Raw genomic sequence first — 26,445 nt, 5'->3', positions numbered from 1 at the left:
CTTTTGGAGTTCTTTCAGATATTGATATATCGCCGTTTTCCTTTTCTAGTCATACTTTTGGATCATATGGGGTAAAGTTTTCCGGAGCTTTTAACTTTGAGTACATACATCTAGCTCTTTTTTTCAATATTCAGCAAATCTTTCTCTTTTCCTTTTTCTGGAATTTGACTCTTTTTCCACTGGCAGTGACAAACCCAAAAGTTAATGAAAGCTGTACCTAATCTATGAAATACAAGGCTGCTCCTAATTGTGAATTTTTCCTTCTCTGTTGCTTTAGCTTTAGTAATGCTACCATTTTCTGACAAAGTTCACTAGCAAAGATGTAGTCCTGCTGGTTTTGTATTTGTTTCCCAAAGACTTGAAAATAAGCAGGATTGGGAAAAGCAAAAAATGGAAAAAAATAACTGCAATCCCTGCTCCAAGAAATTATCCTCCCATATGATATCCCCAACTACATTTCATCTTTACATTTATTTACAGTAGAAATGTTTGGGTTTTCTTTCTTCTTTCTTTCTTGTATTCATAAGAATATATACTTTTTTGTATTCACAAAATACATACTTTCTTAAAGTACTCTTCCCTGAAAATTCTCTTTAGAAGTACGTATTAGAAAGATTCTAACCATGATTCAGAAATTAAATAGCTCTCTTCTCACACTGACTTCCAACAAGTTGAATTTAATTTTGTATTTTTTCCCTTTTTATCAAATATTTCAATATTATGTCTAAATAATCTGGAGAGAGTCTTTGCTAGAGGTTGCTAGTTGTAATTTCATAAATTTGGCCACTAGTATCACAGCTCGTTTCCAAGCTAGCTATTGAACTTTGCCTTCCGAAAGCTGTCTGCTACTGTTCTTCTCTCTCATGTAAATCAACGCATCTTCAGCTTCATGAATATGTACTTTCTCCCACAGTTCCTTTGTAGATAGACACTTCCATTCTAATTCCCCACCCCTCTTCTACACTATGAAGTTAACAGTATTCCTCCAAAACCAGAAGGAAGACCCTCTGCTATTTTGAGCTCACTTTTGGAGGATAATTTCCATATATGCTTTATCTGTGGACTTCTGTTTCCTGTAATTGTTCCTCTTTGGGTCGAGTTTGGACACCTTAGCCATACACAAAGTGATTTTGCAAGCAAGGTATACCCAGCTTCAGAGTATAAAAATTATTTATTTGCTATCATATACAAATGATGACTAGGTTAGGCATCAACATGCTCACAAACTTTTCTAAGACACACACAGAGCCATTGCTAGCCAGGCAGACAAGATTCAGAAGGGGCAGCTCCACAGCTCCTTAAAGCACAGCCAGATTCATCTCACATGAATCTCCTCTTCAGATTTTCTTACAGCTGGGTTGTTTTTTTCCCCACAACTCAGCAATTTCTTCAGAGTTTGAGCCATAGTTATCCAGTTGTGTAGTACAGGCAATGGGCATGCTATCCTTACAGCACAGATACTCAGATTTCAAGGCAGAGGGAGTCACAGTCCTCATTTTTAGCACTGAGATGATTGTGACACAGGAGGTGGGGAAAGGAACTATCTCTAAGTAGCTGCCAGTCACCTCATATATTTGGGTATCAGCTGCTGAGAGGCGACCTATACACTTCAGCTGATTCAATGAGAAAAGCTTCTCCTTTTCCTCGTGATACACCATAAAACACATCTTCAGGTCTTAATATACTGCAATAAATCATTACATTTGCTTGAATTTTTCAATACATGTATCAGCATGTGGATCTAGGACAATTTGAATTAATGTTGCAAAAAAATGCATTCAATCCTTTAATGGGACCTATCCATAAAAAGCAACCTAACATCTCTGTCCATAATAAAAGAAGTCTATCAAGTTTCACTCTCTAGATGTCTCCTCATTTTCCATGTAAGACTCAATATGTGAAGAATTTGGCAGTCTTCCAGATGTTACAGTAGTCACACCATTAACCCACTTAATTGTGCTGACCAAAAATATGTAACAAAGTTAAAGTTGTGCTACCAAAAGCTCCTTTTCCTGTTATAGTTTAGCCTGTTAAGGGGACTGATTTTACATAGACTTTGAAATAATTTGTAACTTAACTATATTGGTACTCCAAAATACATATTTTAGCAACTGTTGCAAAATTACTGAAATGTTTCTATAAGCCACACAAGCTCTTTTTTGTTACATTTTGCTCTTAAGAAAGTGTATTACAAAGAACAACTATTAAAGGAGCAAAGAATGAAATATATATATGTCATGCTATTAAAATGCTGAATATGGCTAAAATTATCCAAACATGAAGAAGATAAATTTTGACACCTGAAGGATAAGAGTCTGGCTGAGTCTACATATGAGAAAGGGAAAGAGAAAGGATTGAGTTGAGACAGGGAGCCAAAGAAGTCCCATTTATAATTTCTTCTAAAAGGGCAAAAGAAACATGAGGGCCAGCTGCTACATTTGAGAGACACTATCTCCATTTGCTGTCCTTGGCCATGACTTGCTTCACCTATACTTGAAATTACCTATGATTAAACATTTAATTCTTACCCATTTAGAAAACAACTAATAGATCAGACACAGTATAGAAGGAACAAGAAGCTAACTATGTACCTGAGTCCACATCTAAAGGATGAGAATGAAAAGGGTTCTCCTGCTGTGTTTGCAACCTTTGTAAGTGGCCATATCTGGCAACCAAGTATTAACTTGGATGCAAGCGTGCTCCTAATGATACTGCTGCTCACTACAAATTAGAACTTTGTCTATAATTAAAGCAATTTTTTTTCCCCCCCACCACTAGGGCTCATCCGTAAATATGAGCAGAGAGTGCAGGATGATGAAAAGGCAGTAACTCCACCATGTGATATTTCAGTTGCTGTTACAACTACTGCTTTTTAGCTGTTGACAAGATGACTAAATTGTGCACAACCACTTCAGAAAAGAGAAGCTGACATGGTTCCCCCCCATCCCAAAATGGTATGGATTTGGGATGGAGGTGCAGCCAACCCACCCCATATACCAGTAAAAAACAGGAATAATGGATGTCAGAGGTGAAGGAGGCTAACCTGTGAAATCAAACTTTTCTGCCCCCCCCCCCGATAGTTTACTTTTAATCCCACTCAGACCCCTGGGAGATTTCACACATCTACAATTTTAACTCTTTTCTCTTGGTAGTTTTCCTCATCTGCTGTTTGCTCCAGGATTTCTCTCCATGTTGAATATGTGTGCTATGTTAACTCTTCTATTCGGCAGCCAGAAGGGTGAGCAGGGTCACCTCGCTAAAACGTAAAAACATAAACACACATACGCTCACCCTTCCAGCAACAGGAAGCCCCTGCACAGTGCCCAGCGCGGCACAAGGGCGGTGCTGGGGGAGGGAAGTCACCCGCCCACAGGACACCTCCCGGTGACAGCAACAGCTGACGGCCAAAGGAAAGGCACCCCGCGGGCCTTCTCCCTCGGGAGGCCGCTAAAGGAAGAGGCTAACCCGGGAAGGCAGGCACGCCGCCACACCCAACACCTGTCGGCCAGGTGGCGGAGGCAGACCAAGCACACTTCACGTTGCGACCTTTTCCCCGTGAGGATTGTGACCAGCGCTCGCAACGCACCAGACCACAGCTTCCTCCCTGCCGCCCGCCTTCCGCGGCTGCCGGGCCGCCCCGGGCTGCGCAGGCGTACTGTCACTGTTGAGTGGCCGCTCCCCTAAGCTTCCCCGAGGGTTCTTGTACCCATGCCCTCGCAACGCGCGGTCTGTGACGGGAGGTGCTGCAGCGGGTGAGCTCAGGCTGCTTATGAGCTGGGACAGTAGCCGTCAGTGGCTTCCACGACTTCTTACCGGAGTTGTCTCCTTGGCTGTTAACGAGGGAGGTGGGCCCAGATCCCGCCTGCGAGCCGACCCTGGCAGAGTGCCACCGCTGTGCCGCGTAAGCCGCTTTAGGGCCCTGGGAGGGTCTGAGGCAGGAGCCTGCGCGGGAAGAGACGGGAAGACATTGGGAGAGTCGAGTTTAGAATTTGAAGGGATGGGGACCCCCCGAAAAATCGCCCTTCTGGTTTAAGTGTACAAATTCAAGAGACGGCAGCAACTTAATGCTCTGTTTGCTTCAGTTGTCGGTTGACATTCTGTTCATTTTAAAGTTTTGTCTCATTGTTTCAACTCAGGTTTGCTTGTTTATATTAATTATTTACTGAGAAAAGGGGAGGGAGGAAAAATCTTAATTACACTGTAGGCCTCATCTCAAAGCACACAAGAATAAACAGAAAACCTTGAACTGACTTACTGGATTGGGATGAAGTTTGAAGTTGCTAGTGTACCCCTAGGACCTTATCTGCACAGAATCGGAGTGGTATAGTTTGTGCTGCTGGCCAGGCCAACACCCTGCTTCTCATCTGAACAGGTGCATTTCCATATGTTATTTTTATGGTTGAAGTTGTGCTAGGTGTAATGTAGACTTAAATTTGATTTGTGAGACACTCCTAGGCTACCCCTTGTAGTTTAGGAGATGATAAGGGCTTGCCTTCTACCAGTCAGCATACTTTTTTTTCTTCCTGGGAGCTTGACTAATCACTTGGTTAACAATTGGTTTGAAGTTACCAGAGCATTCATTGCACGTTTTTCAGCTGAGGTAGAAGGAACAGTGCATTCACATTGTTGATTATGAGGGACAGTTGGTTCACTTGTTCCTTGTGTTACCCACAATTTTAGTCCTTCCTGTTCCTGAAGTGGTTGACTTTATAGTTGGTGGTGAACAACACAGTGCCAGATGAAGGCTGGTGAGGAGAGTAAGGGCTGAACAAAAGTTTTGCTTAGGACTGTTTTAATTGTCAAGTCAATCAACTGTTAGTGTGTCTTTGTGAGAGGTTTGTGAAGAGGGCCTTGTTACAGTATCAGGGCCTTGATGTACAACTACCTTTCAATTACTTTTTTTTTTTTCTCCTCCCTCTATGTTTTAAAACAGGTTAAGTTTAGAATAGAGAATGTTTCTACTGCATACTTCTGTGGTGGCCAACCTTGTCTGTTGATAATTTCTTTGCAATTCCATGGTAAGACAGCTTCAGTTTGGTTGCCACACCGTCTGGATTCAAAGGTCACTTTTAAGAAAATGTGGACTGCTAAAAGTCTTTGTAGTGTTCAAATGCAGTTGCTTCACTTGAAGAAAGGCAGACTATGTAGCTGCATGTTTCCAAACACTGAGCAGTTCTGGACTGGAATTCTAAACAACTGTCTCACAACAGCGCCACATAACAGAGTGGAATTCCAGGTAAATATCTTTATGGTGCTCTAAGCGTAAGTAATGTGCTTCAATACAATGATAATACAATTTATTTTTGAAATCTACAGAGCTTTTCATCTTGCAGCCTTGTTTATTAATTTATTATTGGGACACCAAGGTAAAGGGGCAGGCAGCAACAAGTTGCAGGAGAACTAGTTTTTCAGAATAAAATCCTTGTGTCTGATAGCTCTATGTTGGGAAGAAACAAAAAAGGGGAGAAAAAGTAATTTTTTTATTGGATTGGTAAGGGAAGATAGAAACATTAGAGTTTGCTTATAAAAAAACCTGTAGATATAAAAACCCCCCAAAATATAGGAAGGATACAAAATTAAGTCTCATCGTGGACACTGGTAGTTCCAAATGCCAATGTTTTCCTAGATGTCTAATGAAGTTTATCTTAAAAATAACAATTTTCGCATGTATAAATAGTGGAACATTGTTTTCAGCTAGTTTAGTTTTCAGCTAGTTAAGGATTATTTTAGGGGTTAAGCATTTGAGAAGTTAATCTAAATGGTTTTGCAACTGTTTTAATTGACTTTATTAATATGTTTAAAGATAAATAATGTTAACCTTATATTTGCCTTTTGTTTTGTCTTTTTAATAATAATGTTTGACTATGTGATTGTAGGTTTCCAAGTTGAATGATAAACAATCAGTAGCAGATGAAAGAATGGCTACTAGTGCAGAGGAAGCTAAAGCAGCTGCTGGAAAAAGTCCTAGTGAAGTATGTGATGGAAGCCAACATCCATTAGAAGGTATTGATCCTTTTGCAACTCTCTTCTTAAAGTCAGCCATCCCTGTCCTCTCTAGAGATCTTGTATTAAGGATCAAGATGGTCTAAACTTCTAATGTGAAAGTATTATATAATGTGATGTAGGTTTTTCTTTATTTTTCAATTTTAAGGGGATTATAGAGTACTTTTAGTTTGAAAAAGTTGTGTAACTCTCCAAAGTGTCTTAATGGCTGATCGGAGAGTATACTGATTTTTTTGTATTGCTTTGTTGTTTTTTTTTTTTTTTTTCTTCCACTTCAGGAGACTATTAAAATGCTTATTCCATATGGCTGGATAGATGCAAAACTTAATTTCCCCCTTTTCTTGGTAGCATCTGTAGTGACTCTGAAGTAGTCTACAGTATATTGGATGGGTTATTGGGTTTTGTGAGCCTATTTTTGACAGTTTTCACTGAAGGCTATGAATAGTCATTGATGATAGTGAACATTTTTTTCTGTTATAAATGTGAGATACAATTAAACATTCCTGAGTGAGTGGTGATTTCTGATTCAGATAAATTAGCAATGCTACCTGGCTAAAAAGTTCTTTTCATAACTTTGCTTCTTTTGTCATGCCTAGCTAATAACTAATCCTCAAATGTACTGTTATGCATCATACATTTTAGCTCCTGTGCTTCAGGGTGCTTGGTCATCCACATTCTATGTATATTTAATTTTTGTTTGTAAAGGATTTTTAGTTGGTTGCTTTGGGCATTTTCAGCTTTATTTACATATGGGATGACAGGGAGGTAGTTATGACTGGTATAGACACTGGGATTTATTGTACACTGTTTATATAATTATATTACTTAGGAAACAGCAGTATGAGAAACTGCTGTGCTATGTCTTGTCAATGACATTTAGGAAGACAGTACCTATTCTGAAAAACCTATATTGTACTGCTGTACAGGCTTGTCTCCTTGCATACATTGCCTTGTAGGTTTGCATTAGAAATGGATTTGATACTGCTGAGTAAACAGAAATGCCCCCTCCATATGTTTTAATCACCAGTAAGTTGTGTTCTTTTTTTTTTTCTTCACAGATGAAAAAATCATTTAAATAGAACTCCTAGGTTTAGATTTATTCCTGAATGCTCCCGCATTGTCTGTAAAGTAATGAAATTGAACAGCCCCATTGTCCTCCTAGTTCCTTCCTGTACTAATGTTATGCTTCTGTTTTTTTTCTCCTTGTGGACAACAGAAACATACCTATCCCCTTAGCCAGTTAAAGTCTTTATGCCAATTAAGTAAGATGACAATATTTCTGAAAAGCAGGGGCAAAAACATTTTCTATTTCCTATTAACATCTCTACAGTGCACTGTCAAGCTAAAATGTATTTGTGTATCTTTTAAGGTTCACTGAATTTTTTTGTTAAGATGTGCCAGTATGATAACTTTGAGTTAATAGGGAATATCTTTTGTTAAACCCTCTAAGAATATTTGTTACAAAGTCCTGTGGAACAGGTATTTCATACCTTGGTTTTCAAACAGCAAGATTTCTGCTGTTTGCACAGGTAGATGAAAAAATGGTCTATGTACAGATGTGACTGTGCTCTGATTTCTGGTACTATGTAAGAAGTTGGCAGGGATTAGTCATATTGTAGACATAATTGAATTTCTCAGTATGTCCTCTTGGGGTTGTTATCTCTCTACTATTTTTTTCATCAAAAGAGCAATGATCTACAGGATCATCAAAGCTAAAGACATTTTTGAATCATAATGTATCTGAAATACACCATTCCAACTGCAAATCAAGTGTTGCCATGACATATTTGCAAGAATCAAAAGAAATAGGAAAAATTATATTCTTATAGGAGTGAATATCATGGTTTCCTGTTTCTTGTTTTTTCTGATTTTATCGGACATTCATCCAATGAATGTTCTCTTATCTTTTCCTCTTACTCAGAGACTCCTTTGCAAGGTGAATGGATGTTGCTTAACTGCGACTATCTGTTGAGCAGATAGTTCCTTATAGAACTGTGATTCTTACTCATTTGTATCATCTTTGCAGGATAAGTGCAAATTAGTTGTAAGATGCCATTAATTCAATGTACAGAACCTCCCTGCAGGTAGATGTATAGTATTTGCAGTACTCTACTGATTTAAATATTCTTAACAAATGGAAGAAGATCTGATTATTTCACCCAGCAACAGATACTAGCTATCACTTAAGAGCTAAACAGGACATGATTTTTTTTATTGTAACAACTGAGGAGGACCTAGAAGATGATTAAAGGGCTCCTCTCCTCTAGGTACAGGCTGAGAGAGTTGGGGTCTTTCCCAACCAAAACACTTCTATAGTTTTATAAATGGAGCCTTGAGCAACCTGGTGAGTAGGAGGTGTCCGTGTCTATGGCACTGGAATTGAAACTTGATAATCAGTAGGTTCTCTTCCAACTCAAACCATTATGATTCTATGAACTGGATAAAGCCCTGAGTAACCTGATTTGATCTGATAGCTGACTCTGTATTGACCATAAGCAGCTTGAATCATGAAGCATGAATCATTCATTGATTTTTTTTGTTTGTTTGTTTGTTTTTATTTATTTACCCACTTACAGGGTTGTTGCATGTATGTGCAAAACCTGTTGCTCAGTCATGCAGCTAGATGTAGCCACTGGATCTATCATTTGAACACGAATATTGATCTACCAATTAATATTTGCATTGAAGTATTTTTAAATTTCATGTATATGTGACAAATACATAATGTAGACTTGGGAACTGATCCTAATAAATAAAAATGTTATGCCTTAATAACACAGCCATGCTGTTGCTACTTCTGATTTTAAATTCTCTTGGGGAATTTGTAAACCAGTGTTTTACTGCATGCCACACAAATTCAGTAGATCAAGTACTTCTGTTTGGAAAAAAAAGAAAACTGCTTTTGAAATTGAGTTCATTTAATCTTTTTGGCAATTAGTCTATGCATAACAAAGTATGAGAGTAGCAGCATCTTTTAACAATATTCCTTTACTTGAAATCTTAGTGTTATTTTTTTCTTTTTGTATGTTTGTTTCTCATTGAACCTCATCAGTCAAGAAACTGATGTCAATACTTGTTCGGTAATCTCTCTGTCACTTGGGGTGGGAAATGAAGGAGGAGGAAGGGCAGTATAGGATCTAAATGTTAAGAAATTAACTCTCATCAAAGAGTGAATTGCATGTATCCAGACACTGAAGAGAACAGTTACTCACAATAACTGATAATTAGATAGGATTAATGCTCATGTGAAGAATACAAATTTCTCTTGAAGCCTTTTAAGACAAGGCATGGACGTTCTGACTCTATAATCAAGTATATTTTCAGCAGTTTTTGATCTGAGATTCAAATAATCACTTTAGTTCACATAACCTTCATTTCTGCTTTTACTGCAGAGAAAGTGTATCAGCCATTTGATTATACAATGAAGTGTGATTGTCTTACACACTTGTAGGGATTTTTTTTTTCTTAAAAAAAACCCAAACCATTTCTTGCTGTAACTATACTTTATATACTTTGGGGTTGTTTTGGTGTGGGGTTTTTGTTTGCTTATTTATGGGGGTTTGGTTTTGGATTTTTGCCCTTTTTTGTTTGTTTTGTTGTTTTTGTTTTGCTTTTTTATTTGTGAATATCTAAGTATTTTTCATCAGGGAGAGATGTTAGAATGTTTTGTAGATGAGCCTTGTAGAAAGTTTAGGAAATGTGTGTATACCTTTACATAGGCATGCATATGCTTGCTTTTATTTACATAAACTTGCACTTGTGTTTGTTAATTACATTTCATAGGCCCCTTAGACATAATTCCCAGGATTTGTGAACTCTTACTACGCTGGTTTATTTTCTGACCAATGAACTGTGGACACATGATTGTTGTTTCATATGTTTCACATTAGTAGTGTGTTGAGCCTGAAATCTCCTTCGGACAAAAATGGAAGTTAATTCTTCCATGCTTGTTTTTCTTCTTACTTAATAATACAGTTGACTTAGCCATCTTCACCTGTTTGTCAAAATGGTCTGTGGTGCGAATGCATCTTTGCCCCTAATTTGTAGAAGGCATAGAAGCAGCTACAGCAGTTGGTTAAAGTCCCAAGAGTTTAAGTAGCCTGAAAGGAAGCGCATCATGGCATCATACTTCAAAGTCTTAGATTTTTTCCACTCTACTAGAAAAAAAAAAAATCTTCAAAGTAGAGTCATGTTTGTTGGTTTTCTGTAAAGTCTTGACTAAATCTTTTTTATCTTCTCTGCAGTGTAATGATTTTTTTTCTGTAAATTAAAAGATTATTTGTTCCTGCTTGCAAGGGATCCCACTGTAAAGAGGATAAAATGCAGTTAATAAGCTACCTTATGATAGTATAGTGTTTTAGCAGCCTCACAAATGCACCAAACAGTATGCCCTGGCACTGAGATGACACTCTCTCTCTTTTCTTTTTTCATAAACGTGGTTATACTTATTTGTGGTCTGGTTTTCATAATGTTATGGGTAACATAGTTGAGTTTAGCATATCTTTTTTAACCAGTGGCTTTGACAGATGTTTCCCATCCTCTCTTTCCTGAGGTGAGGAGGCAACTTAAACCAAAATCTGTTGCTGTACATGTTTACTTCTCTTCATCAGAACTGATACCACAGTGTAGATTATTTCCAAAAGGAACATATCATCAGCAGTAATGAACCAAGTATATCCCTGAGTGTACCAAATTATTTTTTTAGTCCCATTTAATCCCTAGTATCCAAATATACTAGGAGTTTATTTTTAATTAAATATTATGGTAATCTCTACAATACCTTGTATATCTGCACAATATAATATGTGGAATATCTTGCTCTCATAATTGTAGTAATTTTCAGAAGAGCTAATATAATGTACAGGCTTATTTTCTTTTTAATAAACCACATTTTGGTTAAACCCATCTTTTGGTTTGTTTTAAATTCTGTCCTTGATACCTTCAGAGTGTGTATGTATTCATACATAGTGCTTTGTATTTTACTTCTTTATTTTTTTTTAATCCCTTCTTATTTTAATAGTAGTAACAATATGTTGTATGTTTTTCTTTTCTAAATAAACAGTGATTTTTTTTAAATAAGAATTTGTCTATTAATAATTACTAATATACTAGTAAGGAAACAAGTTCTAAAGGTCTAGGAAAAAAATTGCTTTCATAGGGTATTATATTGGGTTCTGGGCTGTGGGTTTGGAAGGGGAGTATGATGACAGAGTACCCAGCAGTGTTGCAATTTGATTTTCACTCTAGTGGCGAACAGCATTCCCTTTTCCAGAGATTCGTTCTCTCACTTTTTCAGTATCTACTTTTCTTTTGTATTTCTTAGACAAATTAGATTGTATTGCATTGTATATAGGCATATATTTATTGATTGTTTGATTTGAAAAAGATGTTTATACTAAGGAGTATTTCAGAGTTGTCTTCAATTTTTGAGATGATAAACTATTACTTGTTTGATATATTCAGTAATCAAAAGGTTTTTTTACTGCTTTTTTTACTGCCTTTTGTTATGTAGATATAGTATATTGTGTATTCTGTGCCAAAAGAATATATGTGTATGCTAAGATAAAATTAACTGATCATGTTCTGACTCAAACTTTATTCCCACAGCAAAAATGAAACACATCAATCTGTCATTTGCAGCTTGTGGTTTTCTGGGTATTTACCACTTGGGGGCAGCAGCTGCTTTTTGCAAGCATGGTAAGAAGTTACTGAAAGTTGTGAAAGCTTTTGCGGGAGCTTCTGCGGGATCACTGGCTGCCACTGTCTTATTAACTGTACCAGAAAATATAGAGGTAAATTAATAAACTCGTAGGTATAGGACATGATCATTTTCAAAGGATATGTTTGATTACATCATCTAATATTAAGCTTTGTAAAATACTTTGGTTCTTGTTTTTCTTGCTCCTTGTGAAGAAACAGGACTTGTGTATATGTTTTCATAATCAAAATCTGTGACCTTGGCCAAAAATGTTTATGAAGCAAGTATCTCTTTATGACAAAAGTTTGTCATATGGACTTTATATTTTAAGCTATGTAAGTATAAATTTAAATATGTGAACATTGAGTTGTGTGTGGTTGGATACTTGAAAATACCAAAATGTGTGTGTGTTTATTCACCATACATTCAAAAGTTAATAATTGTTTTCTTGGTTAGAGGTAGGTTTTGTTATGAAATTGCATAGCACCAGTCTTTCGTCCTTTTGTGGCTGGCTCAAATTTTCCTTGCTTTCAGTGCTCCATCAAACAGTGCAAGGAGTGGCTTGTGCACCTCCTTTAGACTCAGTCCACAACTTGACAGCGGTAGCCCCACTGTGTGCCATGGAAGATTAATGCTCATGGCATTCTGTTCTGGCATGCTGCACATGTGTTTGGGTGTTTTTTCTTCAGAGATGTCACTCTTCTCTTGCCACGGCCATGGTGCCATCTAAAGACAGCAAAGTGATGTTCAATAACTGCCCTATTAAAAGTTCTGTGGGAGAGCATTACCTGTTCTTTATTTTTTTGTTTGCATTCCTACATAGGTTAAGACTACTTTGTCCTCATCTAGTGCATGTAGTGACTTTGCCTCAATATATGTAAAGGACTAGGCCTTGCCAAAATATTAATAATTCATTAATGTCTTGAATTATAATAAATGGTATTATTTGAGGGGAGAAGGCTGCTGTTGGTTTTTTTTTTTTTTCGTGTACACTAAGGTTTCAGTCCAGTGAGCATCAGGTAGCTTTCTCTGGGCCTTGCATGTTACAACTCTGCTGCATTTGATTCACTTTGACACTGACCTTTCTTCCTGTTTGTTCATTTCTGCCAGGATACAAACTTAGCTTGCAGAGTTATCTGTGCCTCTGTTGCTTTCACCAGTAAATTCTTCCCTCGCTCTGTTCCACCACCACCCCACCCCTGCAGGTGCAGGTGATCTGATATTATGCCAGTTCTCTGTTGTGAAGAAAACCTTAGTTGTATTCTCTTCAGGTGTTACTCCTTTTCTGTGGCATCTGGCTAGTAGTTCAGTTTCAAGTTTGCTCAGTATAATGCATTCCTGTATGGTGAACAAGGTAGCTAGCCTTTTCCCAAGGAAATTTTTCTGATTGTAGGCTATGGCCATGAACGTATGTTTCCAGCCTAATCCACATGACAAAGATCTTTCTAAGAAAAAATATTAGAACGGCTTTTAATTTTTGTTTATGGAAAACAAGCCTATATTACATTGAGTTTGATTTTTTTTTTTCCTTGAAAATATGTCATTTTAATAGCAACTGAAGAATATTTGATAAAACTTGTAGACTTTTACTTTTTAGACATTATGTTACATTTCTTAAATGGCAAATTGAGAGGGTTTTTTTGTTTGTTTGTTTTTTGAAGGGGAATAACTCTTCCTAATTCTTATTCAATTTAAGTTAAGGCAGTTTTGTGTACTAAATAAAATTAACTTTTTATATCAGGATAATTATATTATTACCTTTATTACATTTCCAACATGAAGCATTTTATATCCACAAGTATAACTCTCCCATCAGTTAATTTTGTGGTATTTTTTTTTTATTCTCTCTCCCAGAGATGGCTATGTTACACAACCTATAATTAGGACTTCCTCCATCTCCTAGTCTCAAAGTTCTAACATACCTTTTCTCAAAGAGAATGTAACATTGAGGGTTTATGATTTTGTTGTTGCTGTTCTAATATGACAGTTTGCAGATGTTTTTCTGTCATATCTTAGATCTGTCATTGTTGGAAAGGCATGTGACTTGAGAATTATGTGGAGGCTGTTTATAGACTTATCTATAAGTATCTATTTATTTCAAAAGCACCTTCATCAGGTTTATATGAAATTTGCTTAACTCAGTACAAGCAATTATAACTTCTAAACATGTTCGCAGTCACAATTTAAAATTTAGATATATTTTTTTAAATTCAAGCACTAGAATTATTAAAAAGATTGTAGCTGCAAGAAGTTGTCTCCTTTGACAGAAAAAAATGAGAGTATATATGGTTTATTCTTTGCAGTATGGATAGTAGTTTTCTGTCATTCACCTAACTTTGAGTTTATCCAGCTCTCTGTTACTCTTAGCTCCCCATCACTTTCTTAAAATGTGTTAGAAATAAAGATAGTTGTTCTGAGGTGCTTCTACACAGGGTTTTGTGAGTTTCCTCTCTGGAGAGAAAGGTGCCTGAAGGTGCCTTTTTCCAGCAGATTGACTACAGAAGAAGCCTAGCTGCCTGCTATAGCATGAATTCAAGGCTTGATGCACATCAATAGTTGTATTTGAATTGGCTTGGAACTGGCAATTATCTGGTAGGGCAAAGGTGGGAATGTAACCTGTGTGAAATCAGTTAAGGCAAATCTTTTCAGTGATTGTTGCTTTAAAAGGTGTGGACCTTGTATGAACTTCTTGTTGTTGTTACATTTATTCAAAGACTGTATAAAGAAAGCAGATGCAAGAACTGTATTTTACTTAGGTCAGTGTCGTAAAAGTGATGTCAGGAAGTTAAACTACTTCTTCAGTCAGCTTGCTCCAGATCTCATACTAATCCTCACCCCACTCTTTCCTGTGTTGCCTTCCATTAAATTCTGGACCTTACTTCCCAGTAGGACACACTCATTTCTCTTCCCCACCTGCCCCCACCCCCACCCCCGACTCCCCCTCCCAATCATGTCAGTCATTTATTTTGTTGCTACCAACATATTTGTTCTGCATGCAGGAAGCTAATAAGCTAGGAACCCCAAACTATAAACAGATAATTTACTCTCTAATTGTGGGTTTACAGGTGAATATGTTGATATAAATAATATATCAATAATATATAGATCGAGTACTACTTTCAGAAAGTTACAGAAGATTGAATTTTTTTGCCAAGTCCCTAAAATCAGTAGAGAAGTCTGCATGAAATTATAAAAACAAGAGTATGATTATCGAATAGTGAGTCTTGAGTATTCAGAATCATAATTCATTGTTTCAGAATCTCTTTGCTAGAAAAACAAATGCTACTGATTATGTTACTCTCCTCTTGGAGTTCTTACGGCTCACACTTAAAACTATTTTTCTGCAGTTATCAACACTGGACATTTCAGCTTATGTAAAAGAGGTTATCTATGCAATGGATTCTATTGCCTGGCTTTCTGCAATGTCTTATCTTCCTGTGTCATCTATCATAGTATTCCATTCATTTAATACTTTAATAGTATTGTATTCATTAGATGTGTGTTCATTAGCAGCATTTTTTTTTTGCATTAGTGGGAAGAAATTGTAATAATGGAAATTTTTCTAATATTTATAGCCATCTTAAGGTAGTTGTTTGTGGTTTTAGTACTGAAATAGTTTAAAATAAAAGTTGGCTTTATACTTGGAATACAAATTATTGTTCTTGAACTGGTTACCAGTGGTAATATATAGAATAATAACCTTTAACTTTCCTTGATTGTTAAAATAGCATTCTTGTGAGGGTTTATTATGATTAATTTTCATTTTTTTACATTAGAGACCTTGTTTTCATACAAATTAGTTCTTCTAAAGGATTCTACAGTTTGCTAAGCACATATGGTCTTACAGCTCTCTGTTGATTACTGTTAGCTTTTTCATGATTAAAACTTTAGCCACTAGTATGTTTTAGATACCATATTTGAACATGCTTACTGTAACTAAAACATCTTAAATTGTGAATATTTTTAATTTCCAGAAAAGTAAGCAGTTTGCCTATGGATTTGCAGAGGAAGTTAGAAAATTGGACTTCGGTGCTGTAACGCCTGGTTATGATTTTATGAAAACACTTAGGTACCTATCTTAATGTAACTATAAGATCATTTTTGTGTGAAGCTCTCTAAATGAAAATGGAGAATGTGCATGTATTTTCTCTGTTGTGGTGTGCGCAACACTCTTTTACCCCTAACATATTTTCAAGGTTTTCAAATAAAGATTATGAATAATGTTTTGCATTTTCTTTTCTCTAGGGAAGGCATAGAGTCTATACTTCCTTCAAATGCTCATGAGATTGCTGAGAACCGTCTCTATGTGTCAGTCACTAACACCAAAACTGGGGAAAATCGCTTGGTTTCAAATTTTGCCTCCAGGGAGGACCTCATTAAGGTAATGTAGTTGAATATTGCTGCTTTAAATGAAAGTGCTTGAGTTTTTTCAAGGCTTAGGAGTATGTTGCTAGCTGTGCAAGAAATCTGGTTTACTCAAGTATTTGCTTATACTTTCAGTGGTGCTACAACCATAACATATCTGAAGCAGAAATTGATCCTACAGTTTCAGAGGTTATGCTAAGATTTATTTTGCATGTGTTAACCTGCTTTTAAAATACTACTTTGTAGAGAATGTGTATTTAAAAATTAACAAGGTAGCTAGTGGCAATGGTAGAAGAGAATAAAATAGAGAATCTTCAAATTCTGTATCTGAGTCTTACTGCATCCTTTATTTGAGAGACACTATTTAAATTATGTCTAATTATAAAAGAAGGTAAAGAAAAGGAATTAAAAAAAAATAAAACCTAACACTTTTTACAGGTCTTTCTTTCTGTGGGGAATAGATACAATGTAATGTTAAGTACCATATAAACTGTATTTTAACTGACTGAAAAGCGCATCTTTTACTGCCCGTCTTTTTTGAATGCCACTGTTTTGTATCAAGGTTATGTATATAAGATGATACAAAATGGTAGGAGGAATTCATATGCATGTAAAGCAAATGTTCTTTATATATATATATAGAGAGAGATAGATTATATCTTAATGGAGGTCGTCATAAGATACAGCAGAATAAAGGAGGAAATAGAGGAAGAAAGAATTCCCTCTCTCCCTGTCCTTGTGGAAGGGAGATGCTTAGTGTAAATAAGAGGTTCTTTATAAATTGACATTTAAAGAAAAAAAATCTCACTGGTTAACAAAATCTCAAAGTATGCATTGGGAGTTGGCCTTTAAAGTATCATTTTTTTAAAACCTTCACTCTGTTATATTCTACATGATCTATCAGTTCTCAGAATTTATAGGACTTAATCATGCAAAGATATCTCAAATTTCACACTGTTATTTCTAGCTATAGTAGCCGGCAGTGAGAAGTGTGGCGTTTATTGTTTTGTAGGCTTGTGGGTTTTGTAGTGAAGTCTTTCAACTTGAAAGCAATTTGGTTCACATTTCAACAGTTGTTTCACTGACTTGACTGCTTCCAAATGCTAACAGTAGAATGAGTTGGAATAATAGTGATAAAATTCCAAATAATTAATAATTGCTCATTGGAATACATTCATATTACTTGTTCTTTCAGTCCATCTCATAATACATGTTTTGGTGCACAACTTCAAATATGCATGTATCATTTATACAACAGTCAGACTGTTGATGGATGGTTGCTCCAGGAGCATGAAGGATAAAGCTTGTTAAATTATAATTATTTTTTTGCCTAGACACAACCTACTTGTCCCAAAGCATGGCTAAAGGTACTGCTTGGCAAGCAGCGTTTTGTAACAGCAAAACTTCTGTGCTCTCTGTGAAAACCTTTCAAAAGTTAGTTTCAATTAAGGTTAACAAGCCTTACAGTTCCAAGACTGTTCATAGTGCCTAAACTGAGTTTATGTTGCTACAATTTTAATCTTTTTTTTATTTGTATTTTTTCTTTTTTCCCTTTTACTGTTCCCAGTGGATGTGGAAAGACAGTTAATAATCTTCTGCTTTTGAAATATGTGCAGGCAATCATCACATACCAGCATACTAGAGAGGCCTGATTTGTATGTTTGTGAGTGAGCAGGGCACAGAACACTGCTGTATTTATTTTCAGGTGGGAGCAGTAAATAGGTGTCCACAGTGGTCTGTTAGTGGTAGGGAAACACTGAAAATGTTCTTCCTCACCTCACTATTGAGACCTAAATGATTTTATAAGAAGGATCAACTACTCTCTTGAAAAGAATTCACACTTTGCAGTGGTCACCTGGTTTTGTCTCTCTTCCTTTGTTAGAACTTTTTTTCTTGTTTCTTTTAGTTAGAAGGACTAAAATTACTGAGCTGGAGTGGAAGGAGAGAGAAGAAAGGGAGTTGGACAGGGGAACAAGCTGATACTGGGACCTTAAAAACCCTGTAGAATGTCACTTTAGAAAATCTGAAGAGAAGTGGTTTCAAGGGGGACCTTCTCTTAGGATTTTGAGAAGTAAAGAGAAATAGCTGGTAGAGAAATAGCTACAATTTCACATTTGGAGAATAATGGAAGAAAGCATTTTTATCTGAGCTCAGTGCTCTGGTGCTTTATGTCACTGGAAGACAAATAGGCAAGAGTTCTGAAAGTTAAAGACTTCATACAGAGTCTTACATGAGATGCATTAGGGGAAGAGAGATGTTTAATACTGAAAGTAGCTTAATTTGTTGCAAAAACAAATGCAATTCCACTGGGGAAAAAAACCTCAGATGTGTTCTTCTATAATCTCCATGGATTGTGGGATTTTATTTTTGCACCCAATCAAGGGTGTATATTCAGAGTATATATTCCAGTCTGTGACCTACTTCTGTTCCTCAGATTTGTCTCTCATGCTGCCAGGTAAGCATGTGCATGCATATTTATCACATTTAACTATGTAAAAATCTCTGAAAGGTTGCACTTTATCCATATATCTACCCCTTCTCTTTGAAATGCTGTATACTGATTGCATGTATATATATAGGTGGATACATAAGCATAGAGATACACGCTCTCACAGATGTTGCTATGAGTGGATAGAAAGGTACATGTGTGTGCACATCTATACATGACAGAAAAGTTGTCTTGACACAAAAAAGAAATTAAAAAGAAAATTTGAGAACTGTTGTAAAGAGCAAACAGTAAGTTGTTAAATGTATTAAATGCAGAGTATCGATACTGATAAATGTGAATTTTCAGACTCTTTGTAGTACTTTGAAAATTTTGAATTCTTAGAAAATATGATTTATTAGAAGAGTAAAGACTATATAAATATGCCAACGGAATGATTGGGTCAGCTTCTTTAATGATACTCTATATTGCATAGGTATTTTTCAGCATTTGCATATTTAGTTTCTGCAAAATCACATATTTGCTTCACATTGTGTAAGACTTAAGTTTGTACTCTTTTGAATCACATTAGTCAATGAGTTCATCTGTTATTTTGGTTTGAGAGTTGTCTCTTGACCAGTCATAAACAAATCCTACTGAATATTTTTAATCAAATTTTGACATACCACAATAAGAAGACATTCTGAGATGACAGTGGTTTTCTGTAAAACTAATATATTGACTGCTTACTGCTGCATTATTAATTATAGATAAATATTTATGAAAATATGTACAGTTCAGAACGACTTTGCCCTTTCTTCAGTTTTGTTCTCTATTCTTTCTGTTTCCTTTTCTCTAGGTCCTGCTAGCAAGTAGTTTTGTACCACTATATGCAGGAATTAAGGCAGTGGAATATAAAGGAGAGGTAATTTTTTGTTAAGTTTAACTACAGATTTTTGTGTGTGTATGTAAGACCGTTCTGCATTTGTAATGTAATTATTCAATCTTAACTGAAGGCAACTGCAGCACTGTATTTTATAGAATAGTTGTTTCTGTCAATACCATAGATGAACACCATGAACGATGATGTGAGCTTGTTCATGTATTGTTTCAACAGTTGTGAGTGCTGAAACTGGAATTGACAGCAATCTGAATGGTGCTGTCAATATGCCAGAGGGACAGGATGTCATCCAGAGGGACCTGGAAAAGCTGGAGAGCTGGGCCCAGGTGAACTTCATGAGGTTCAACAAGAGCAAGTGTGGGGTTCTACACCTGGGCCAGAACAATCCTTGCTATCAATACAGACTGGGGGATGATGTGACAGAAAGCAGCTCTGTGGAAAAGGACTTGGGAGTGCTGATGGACAAGAAGCTGGACGTGAGCAGGCAGTGCGTGCTTGCAGCCCAGAAGGCAAATCACATCCTGGGCTGCATCAAAAAATGCACTGCCAACAGATTCTGCCACTTTGCTCTGTTGAGACCTCACCTGGAGTACTGTGTCCAGGTCTGCAGCCCTCAATATAGGAAGGACATGGACCTGTTGGAGAGAGTCCAGAGGAGGGCCATGAAAACGATCCAAATGATCCGGGGAATGGAGCAACTCTGTTACAAGGACAGGCTGAGGGAGCTGGGGTTGTTCAGCTTGGAGAAGAGGTGGTTCTGGGGATACCTAATAGCAACCTTTCAGTACCTGAAGGAGGCCTACAAGAAGGATGGAGAAAGACTGTTTACAAATGCCTGCAGTGATAGGATGAGGGGCAATGGCTTCAAACTAGAGAAGAACAGCTCTAGATTGGATGTTAGGAACGGTTTCTTTACCATGAGGATAGTTGGAACACTGGAACAGGTTTTCCAGGGAGGTGGTTGGGACCCCATCCCTGGAGATATTCGTTGTGAGGCCTGACAGGGCTCTGGGCGGCCTGATCTAGTTGAGGATGCCCCTGCTTACTGCAGAGAGGGGTTTCTGTTACTTTGAAATTACCATTTCTAAAGCTTTTCGCTATTCTCCTTAAGCGAGATTCACTAAAGGCAGTTTCTAGGAATGAGGTTGCTTTCATTGTGTGTTGGAATGATTAGTTCTGCATGTCTGCACTTATGTTTGTGGATTTTTTTTTTCTTTGAGATAACTATTGCCTTTAAACATGTCACTTCTGTTTTTTAAGCCAAAGCACTTAGAGAAGGGTGAGAGCAAAAACTTTAGGATTTGTCTTGCAATAGTATTTCCTTGGTTTGGAATAGCGAGAATGAGGATCTGTGGGTGGGACATACAGTGCAGAGCAGGGTACCTGGCATGTAACCTCATGATCCCAACATGGTGAGCACTGAGGTCTGTGAGATGGATTGCATATTGATCTGCCTCTGTGAGGCTATCGCATTAGCATCTCCTGAAAACTTTACTGTGACAGAATAATGCTCTGTCTGTCTGCATTTACATTGATGTCAGGGAGTAAATGCCTTAGGCATTAGTTAAAAATAATCTGAAGGAAAAGGAAAGGTAAGATAACATCTGAGAATAGGTAGTCCCTTAATGGCCTTCCAACAGATTGGGTTAGTTTATTACCTGGGTTGGGGATGTAAGGTGCCTTTGGACTAGGCTTCCAGTAACATAAGGCCAACCTTGCTTCGTGTGAAATTACCCTTATTTGAGTCAGTTTAGTATCTTCGGAATCTCTGGCAAGGTTAATCTTTAAGACAGATAAAGATCTGCAGATGATTGGGTTGACTTTATCTGATGATGAGGCTGTATTTGTGTCACTGTAGTTCTTATAGTTGAAATATATTGGCAAGAGATGTCACAGCTGTCCCTGTTTTTACTGAAAGATAATTTGGCAGTGGTCCCTGTAAAGATCAGGCTTGTACTCCTAGACTGCCTTTAGAACCAAGAAATATGTGGGACTCTGCAAGAAATGAATTGGTTGCATTCAGGTTTTCTTTTTCATTCTTTCCTGTATTCCTGTGGCAGACTTGATGTCTGCTTCCTCTCATGTGCTATAGTGTTCCAGTTTTTCCCACCTTTTTCTTCTTCTTTCCAGCTATTCCTATTTTGGGTTGTATATGTAAGAAGGGATGAAGCACTGGAAGAAACAGAGGGGAGTCATGTTTGGTTTAGCTTGTGCAGTTGGTTTACCTGCATGTAGAGATTGTTCAGTGGTGGTTGTTTTTTGATTGGTTGGAGTTTTTGTTTGGTTGGTTAGTTTGGGTTTTTTTTATGGTTTCTTATTAAGGTTGGAAAATAGCTTTAAAATCGTCAAGTCCAACCTTCTACCCAACACTTCCATGACCCTAGATTGCCTACTCATTCTTTTCTTTAACACCTTCAGGGGTGGTGACTCAAGCACCTTCCTGGGCAGCCTGTTCCCATGCCTGACCACTCTTTCATAAAGAAATTCTTCTTAATACCAACCTAAACTTCCCCTGGTGCAGATTGAGGCCATTACCTCTTGTCCTGTCATTAGTTACTTGGAACAAGAAACCAACATGAGCCTCACTACAACGTCCTTTCAGAGAGTTGTAGAAAACAATAAAGTCACCTCTCAGCCTCCTCTTCTTCAGGCTAAACAATCCCAGCCTCTCATCATAAGACATGCTCTTCAATTTCCTCACCAGCTTCACTGCATTTTTCTGTACCCTTTGCAGCACCTCAAAGTCTTTCTTATACTGTGGTGCCCAAAACTGGACATAGTGCTTGAAGCGCGGTCTCACCAGTGCTGAATAGAGGGGTGTGATCTCTTCCTTACTTCTGTTGGCCACGCCATTTCTGATACAGGCTAGGATGCTCTTGGCCTTCCTGGCCACCTGAGCACTTTGCTGGCTTATGTTCAGCTTCATGTTAACCAACACCCCACGACCTTTTCTGCCAGGCAGCTTTCCAGCCACTCTGCCCCAAGCCTGTAGCATTGCATGGGGTTGTTGTGACCCAAGTTCAAGACCCAGCGTTTTGCCTTGTTTAACCCCATGCAATTGACTTTAGCTCATTGGTCCAGCTTATCCAGATCACTCTGTAGAGACTTAGCCTCAAGCAGACCAACACTCTGACTTAATTTTGTGTGGTCTGTAAACTTACTGAGGGTGTACTCAATCCCCTCATTTAGATCTTTGATAGAGGTGTTAAAAAGGACCAGCCCCAGTACTGAGCCCTGGGGAACACTGCTTGTGACGGACTGCCAACTGGATTTAAGTCTGTTTACCACAACTGTCTGGGCTCAGCCATCAGGCCAGTTTGTTACCTAGCACCTGCCTAAGCCATGAGCCACTGGCTTCTGTAACAGAATGCTGTGGGAGGCTGTTTCAAGTGCTTTACTAAAGTCCAGGTATACAACATCTATAGCCTTTCCCTCTTCCACCTAGGCAGTTAACCTGGTCATAGGAGATCAGGCTGGTCAAGCAGGACTTGCCCCTCATGAATCCATGATGGCTGGACCTGGTCCCCTAGTTGTCCTGTACTTGCCATGTGAACACACCCAAGATGATCTGCCCCATAATCTTCCCTGGTACCAAGGTCAGGCTGATGGGCCTGTAGTTCCCCCAATCCTTCTTGTAGATGGGCATTTGAATCAAAGTAACATTTTAGAGGAGTATACATGGTCTGATATGGTTCATGTGTAATATTAACAAACTTATTTTTTTATGTATCCGAGAAAAAATTGTGGGGGGGGCATTTTGTTATTAGATTAACTCTCAATTGTTACCAGTAGCTTGATAAATATATTACATGTGTGTTTTACTCGTTATTTCAAATGACCATTTATTAAATACCCTATGCGTACGTTGTTTTTTATGTTTCATACTCAAGCTTAGTCATGGTTTTCTGAGAAGAAAAGTTCTACGTTTTCTTGAGGGTGGGATGGGGGAGGCAGGGACAGAAAAGGTGAAGTATTTAGTTATGATCACAGTACTAAGGTTACTTTGAAAATATTTATATTTTCCAGTAGAAGTGGGTTGATGGTGGCCTTACCAATGGCCTTCCTATCTTGCCTGTTGGAAGAACTGTGACAATTTCTCCTTTCAGTGGTCGATTAGATATCTGTCCACAAGATAAAGGACGTGTGGATCTCTATCTTAAGCTTGCAAAACAAGATATAATGGTAAGTTGCTTGTTTATTAAATAACTTCAGAAGAGGAAAAGGTAGCTGTGCAGTTAAGGTTCTGCTTTTTTTTAAGTGCATGCATATGTAATGTTTCTGGCATTTTCTGTTTTGCAAATGGAGGGTAAACATTTTCTTCAACACAAGAAGAAAAAAGTAGAACAGGAACAATTGAAAGGCATTGATATAATACAAAACTGAGCAAGTTATCACCATATATTAAATGTAAATAATCTAGGCTTGCTTTAAGCATCATCTGTCTTTAGCCATGCAGTGTTTATAAAAAAACAAAACCAAAATACCCAAAAACAAACAAACAAAGTAAAAAAACCTCAGAAGAGGAAAATTCCAGAACATCCCTTCATACTTATTGAAAACAACTGCTCTAATTGAATTTAAAACACAAGTTTAAGTGGTACATTTGAAGTGTATACAATTATTTGTCACCCTATTGCTCAAGAGAGCTCATGAACATTTGTGACCACAACTCTTTTCTAGAAGTTACTTTGTTAGATTTTTACAGAAACGTTTCTGTATGTTGAAGTATAGGCTAAGGCTGATTTTTATGGTCTACTTGGCTTTTTTGATATTTCGGTCTTTGCAAGCTTTGTCTTACAAACTTTAAACATAGTATTTCTTCCTTTGACATGATGAAAGGAAATATTGAGTAACAGTAGACCTAGCTGTCAACAAAACTCCTTTAGAAATTAAAAAATAAAGATTTGGCAATAACTGGTACTTCTAGTTTCTTTCAGACAGCATTTAATGTTTTCTTAATTTGAGTAAAAGGAGTGTTAGGTAACATCATCCTAAATCACACTGATTTCTGAAACTTTATAATGTTGCATAAAGATATATTTAAGCATGGTCATACTTTGTAAATGATCATAAAGAATGAGATTATTGATTTCATATATATTGAAAACATATGCAGTGGATTACTGTGTATTGCTTGCATGCAATTTGTATCTAATATCTAGTGCAGCTAGAGAAGGAAGAATGAGCTGGTGATTAAATTAGAGACAGAAAATTAACTGCAGAGTTACATTGCTTCTAGGGTCATGCAAGTGCAGACTCATGCAGAATCTCAGGCAACATTTTAGACTATTCCATTTGAAGCATCTTTAGCTTTTAAAGCTGTAAAAACTTTTCAGCATTACTATAATCTGCATAAAACGAAGACTTGCTTATCTTCATTCATCTGTATTGGAATGTGTAGAGTTTTCTGTTGCTTTGAACCTCCTCCATTTATTAGTGTCAGAATTTGAATAATTACTTCAAATAATGTTGTTTTGTTTTTTTTTTTAATTTTGCATAATGAAGTATGAGGCTCAAGTATTAATCATGTAAATGAAGTGTTTATAACATTATTAAATTTAATTTTGTTGTAAATAATCATGTCTGTATAAAAGAACAAAGTTCTAAAATCTTTACAATATCAAAGTGACCACTTGAGATTCTGAATAGCTCTTAATTTGATGGTAATACAAGATACATTTATACCTATGTGTTAAATATGGCCCAAGAATGTTCCCAAGAATGTGGTTGTTTGCACTAGGAAAATGTCAAAATATTTCCTTGCACAAGTTTAGCATGTGCCATCTACTATTCTGCCAGACAGTTCTGGGAATGTTTCCAAAGTTGAAATGTTTCAGAAACTTCGGGCAGTTTTACAGGCAGACAGTCTGTCTTGGAGGCTGTGAATTTAATAGTGCATGTGCAGACCATTTGTGACAGTCTGTCTTGGCACACATGTGACACAGCAATGTACCTGAACATGGTTAATTTGCTTGTGTAGACATAGCCGTGCTGGTCTTTTGTTTTCACATATGCTGCACGAAACAGCTGACAGAACAGATAGCATCAGGATCCAATCTAGAGAATTTGCTTTAATAAACTAATTTATTGCTTCTTGCTCTGTTGCAGCTGTCTCTGGCCAACCTAGTGAGACTTAATAGAGCTTTCTTCCCACCAAACCAGGAGAAAATGGAATCATTTTACCGAAATGGATTTGATGATGCTGTACGTTTTCTACTGAAAGAAAACTGGTTTGAATAGATGATACATAGAAAATTAACAAAACCTGATGGCTGTCAAAACACAGCTACAGGCATCCCACAAAATCTCAATGACTGTTGTCTCAGTTCCTGTTTGGGAAAATAAAACTCCAAATGGAATTGCATCTGCTTCTGCTGAGAAAGTATCTGCCCTGCTCCAAAGACCTGTGTAAACATGTCAGAATGGGAATTGTGGTTGCCTGGTAGTTGTCTTGTTTTGATGAGGTTCAAACTTACATCTGTTTTGCTTCATCTGAGGACTTGAGTGTGGGATTTGTGAAAAGCTCATGTGCAACAGCAGGTACAGAAACTTGGGAAAGTAATTTTTAGTGTTATTTGAGAGACAAACCAAAATTATACCATAAAAAAATTACAAACCCGTATTGTTCATTTTAATGTAATAGTTGTGCATGCTAATTGGGTGCTTGCAATATTGCTGATCTAATAAGTATCATGCACTTGAACACTTAGCCCTAGCCACAATAAATAAAATATTTGCACTTTTTGATATGTATATTTTTTAACCTGGCCTTTTCCAGTGAATGGGGTCTTATAAAATGTGTAATAGTAGTTGAAATTTCTAACAGAAGGCTGATAACCAAATGTAAAATTACATTGTAAAGAAGGGTGTAAGAAATTGTTGTATTTATTATGTTTTCTTCCTCTGCTAAAATTGAATAAATTTATTTTCTTGAAAGAGCTTATTGTTAAGTTTTTAAAGAGTTTATTTATAAATTTATTGGAATGCTGTAACGATCTCTCTGAAAAAAAAAAAAACAGAAGTGTTTATTGGAAAGTAGTTGAATTGTGTTGA

The 26,445-nt window shown here is 37.0% G+C and overlaps 1 protein-coding gene across 1 annotated transcript; it reads left to right on the top strand.

The window, feature by feature from the left end:
- Positions 1 to 5,077: 5,077 nt before the first annotated feature.
- Positions 5,078 to 26,221, top strand: PNPLA4 (patatin like phospholipase domain containing 4). The gene is made up of 8 exons (XM_054387007.1): positions 5,078 to 5,236; positions 5,877 to 6,003; positions 11,611 to 11,795; positions 15,676 to 15,770; positions 15,947 to 16,082; positions 19,351 to 19,416; positions 23,422 to 23,574; positions 25,501 to 26,221. The coding sequence occupies exons 1-8, from the start codon at positions 5,078 to 5,080 to the stop codon at positions 25,630 to 25,632; spliced, it is 1,053 nt and encodes a 350-aa protein (XP_054242982.1). The 3' UTR covers positions 25,633 to 26,221.
- Positions 26,222 to 26,445: the final 224 nt, after the last annotated feature.

Source organism: Indicator indicator, chromosome 1 (assembly GCF_027791375.1).
Source record: "Indicator indicator isolate 239-I01 chromosome 1, UM_Iind_1.1, whole genome shotgun sequence".
Classification (NCBI taxonomy): Eukaryota; Metazoa; Chordata; class Aves; order Piciformes; family Indicatoridae; genus Indicator; species Indicator indicator.
This window is presented reverse-complemented; position numbering and strand designations above follow the sequence as displayed.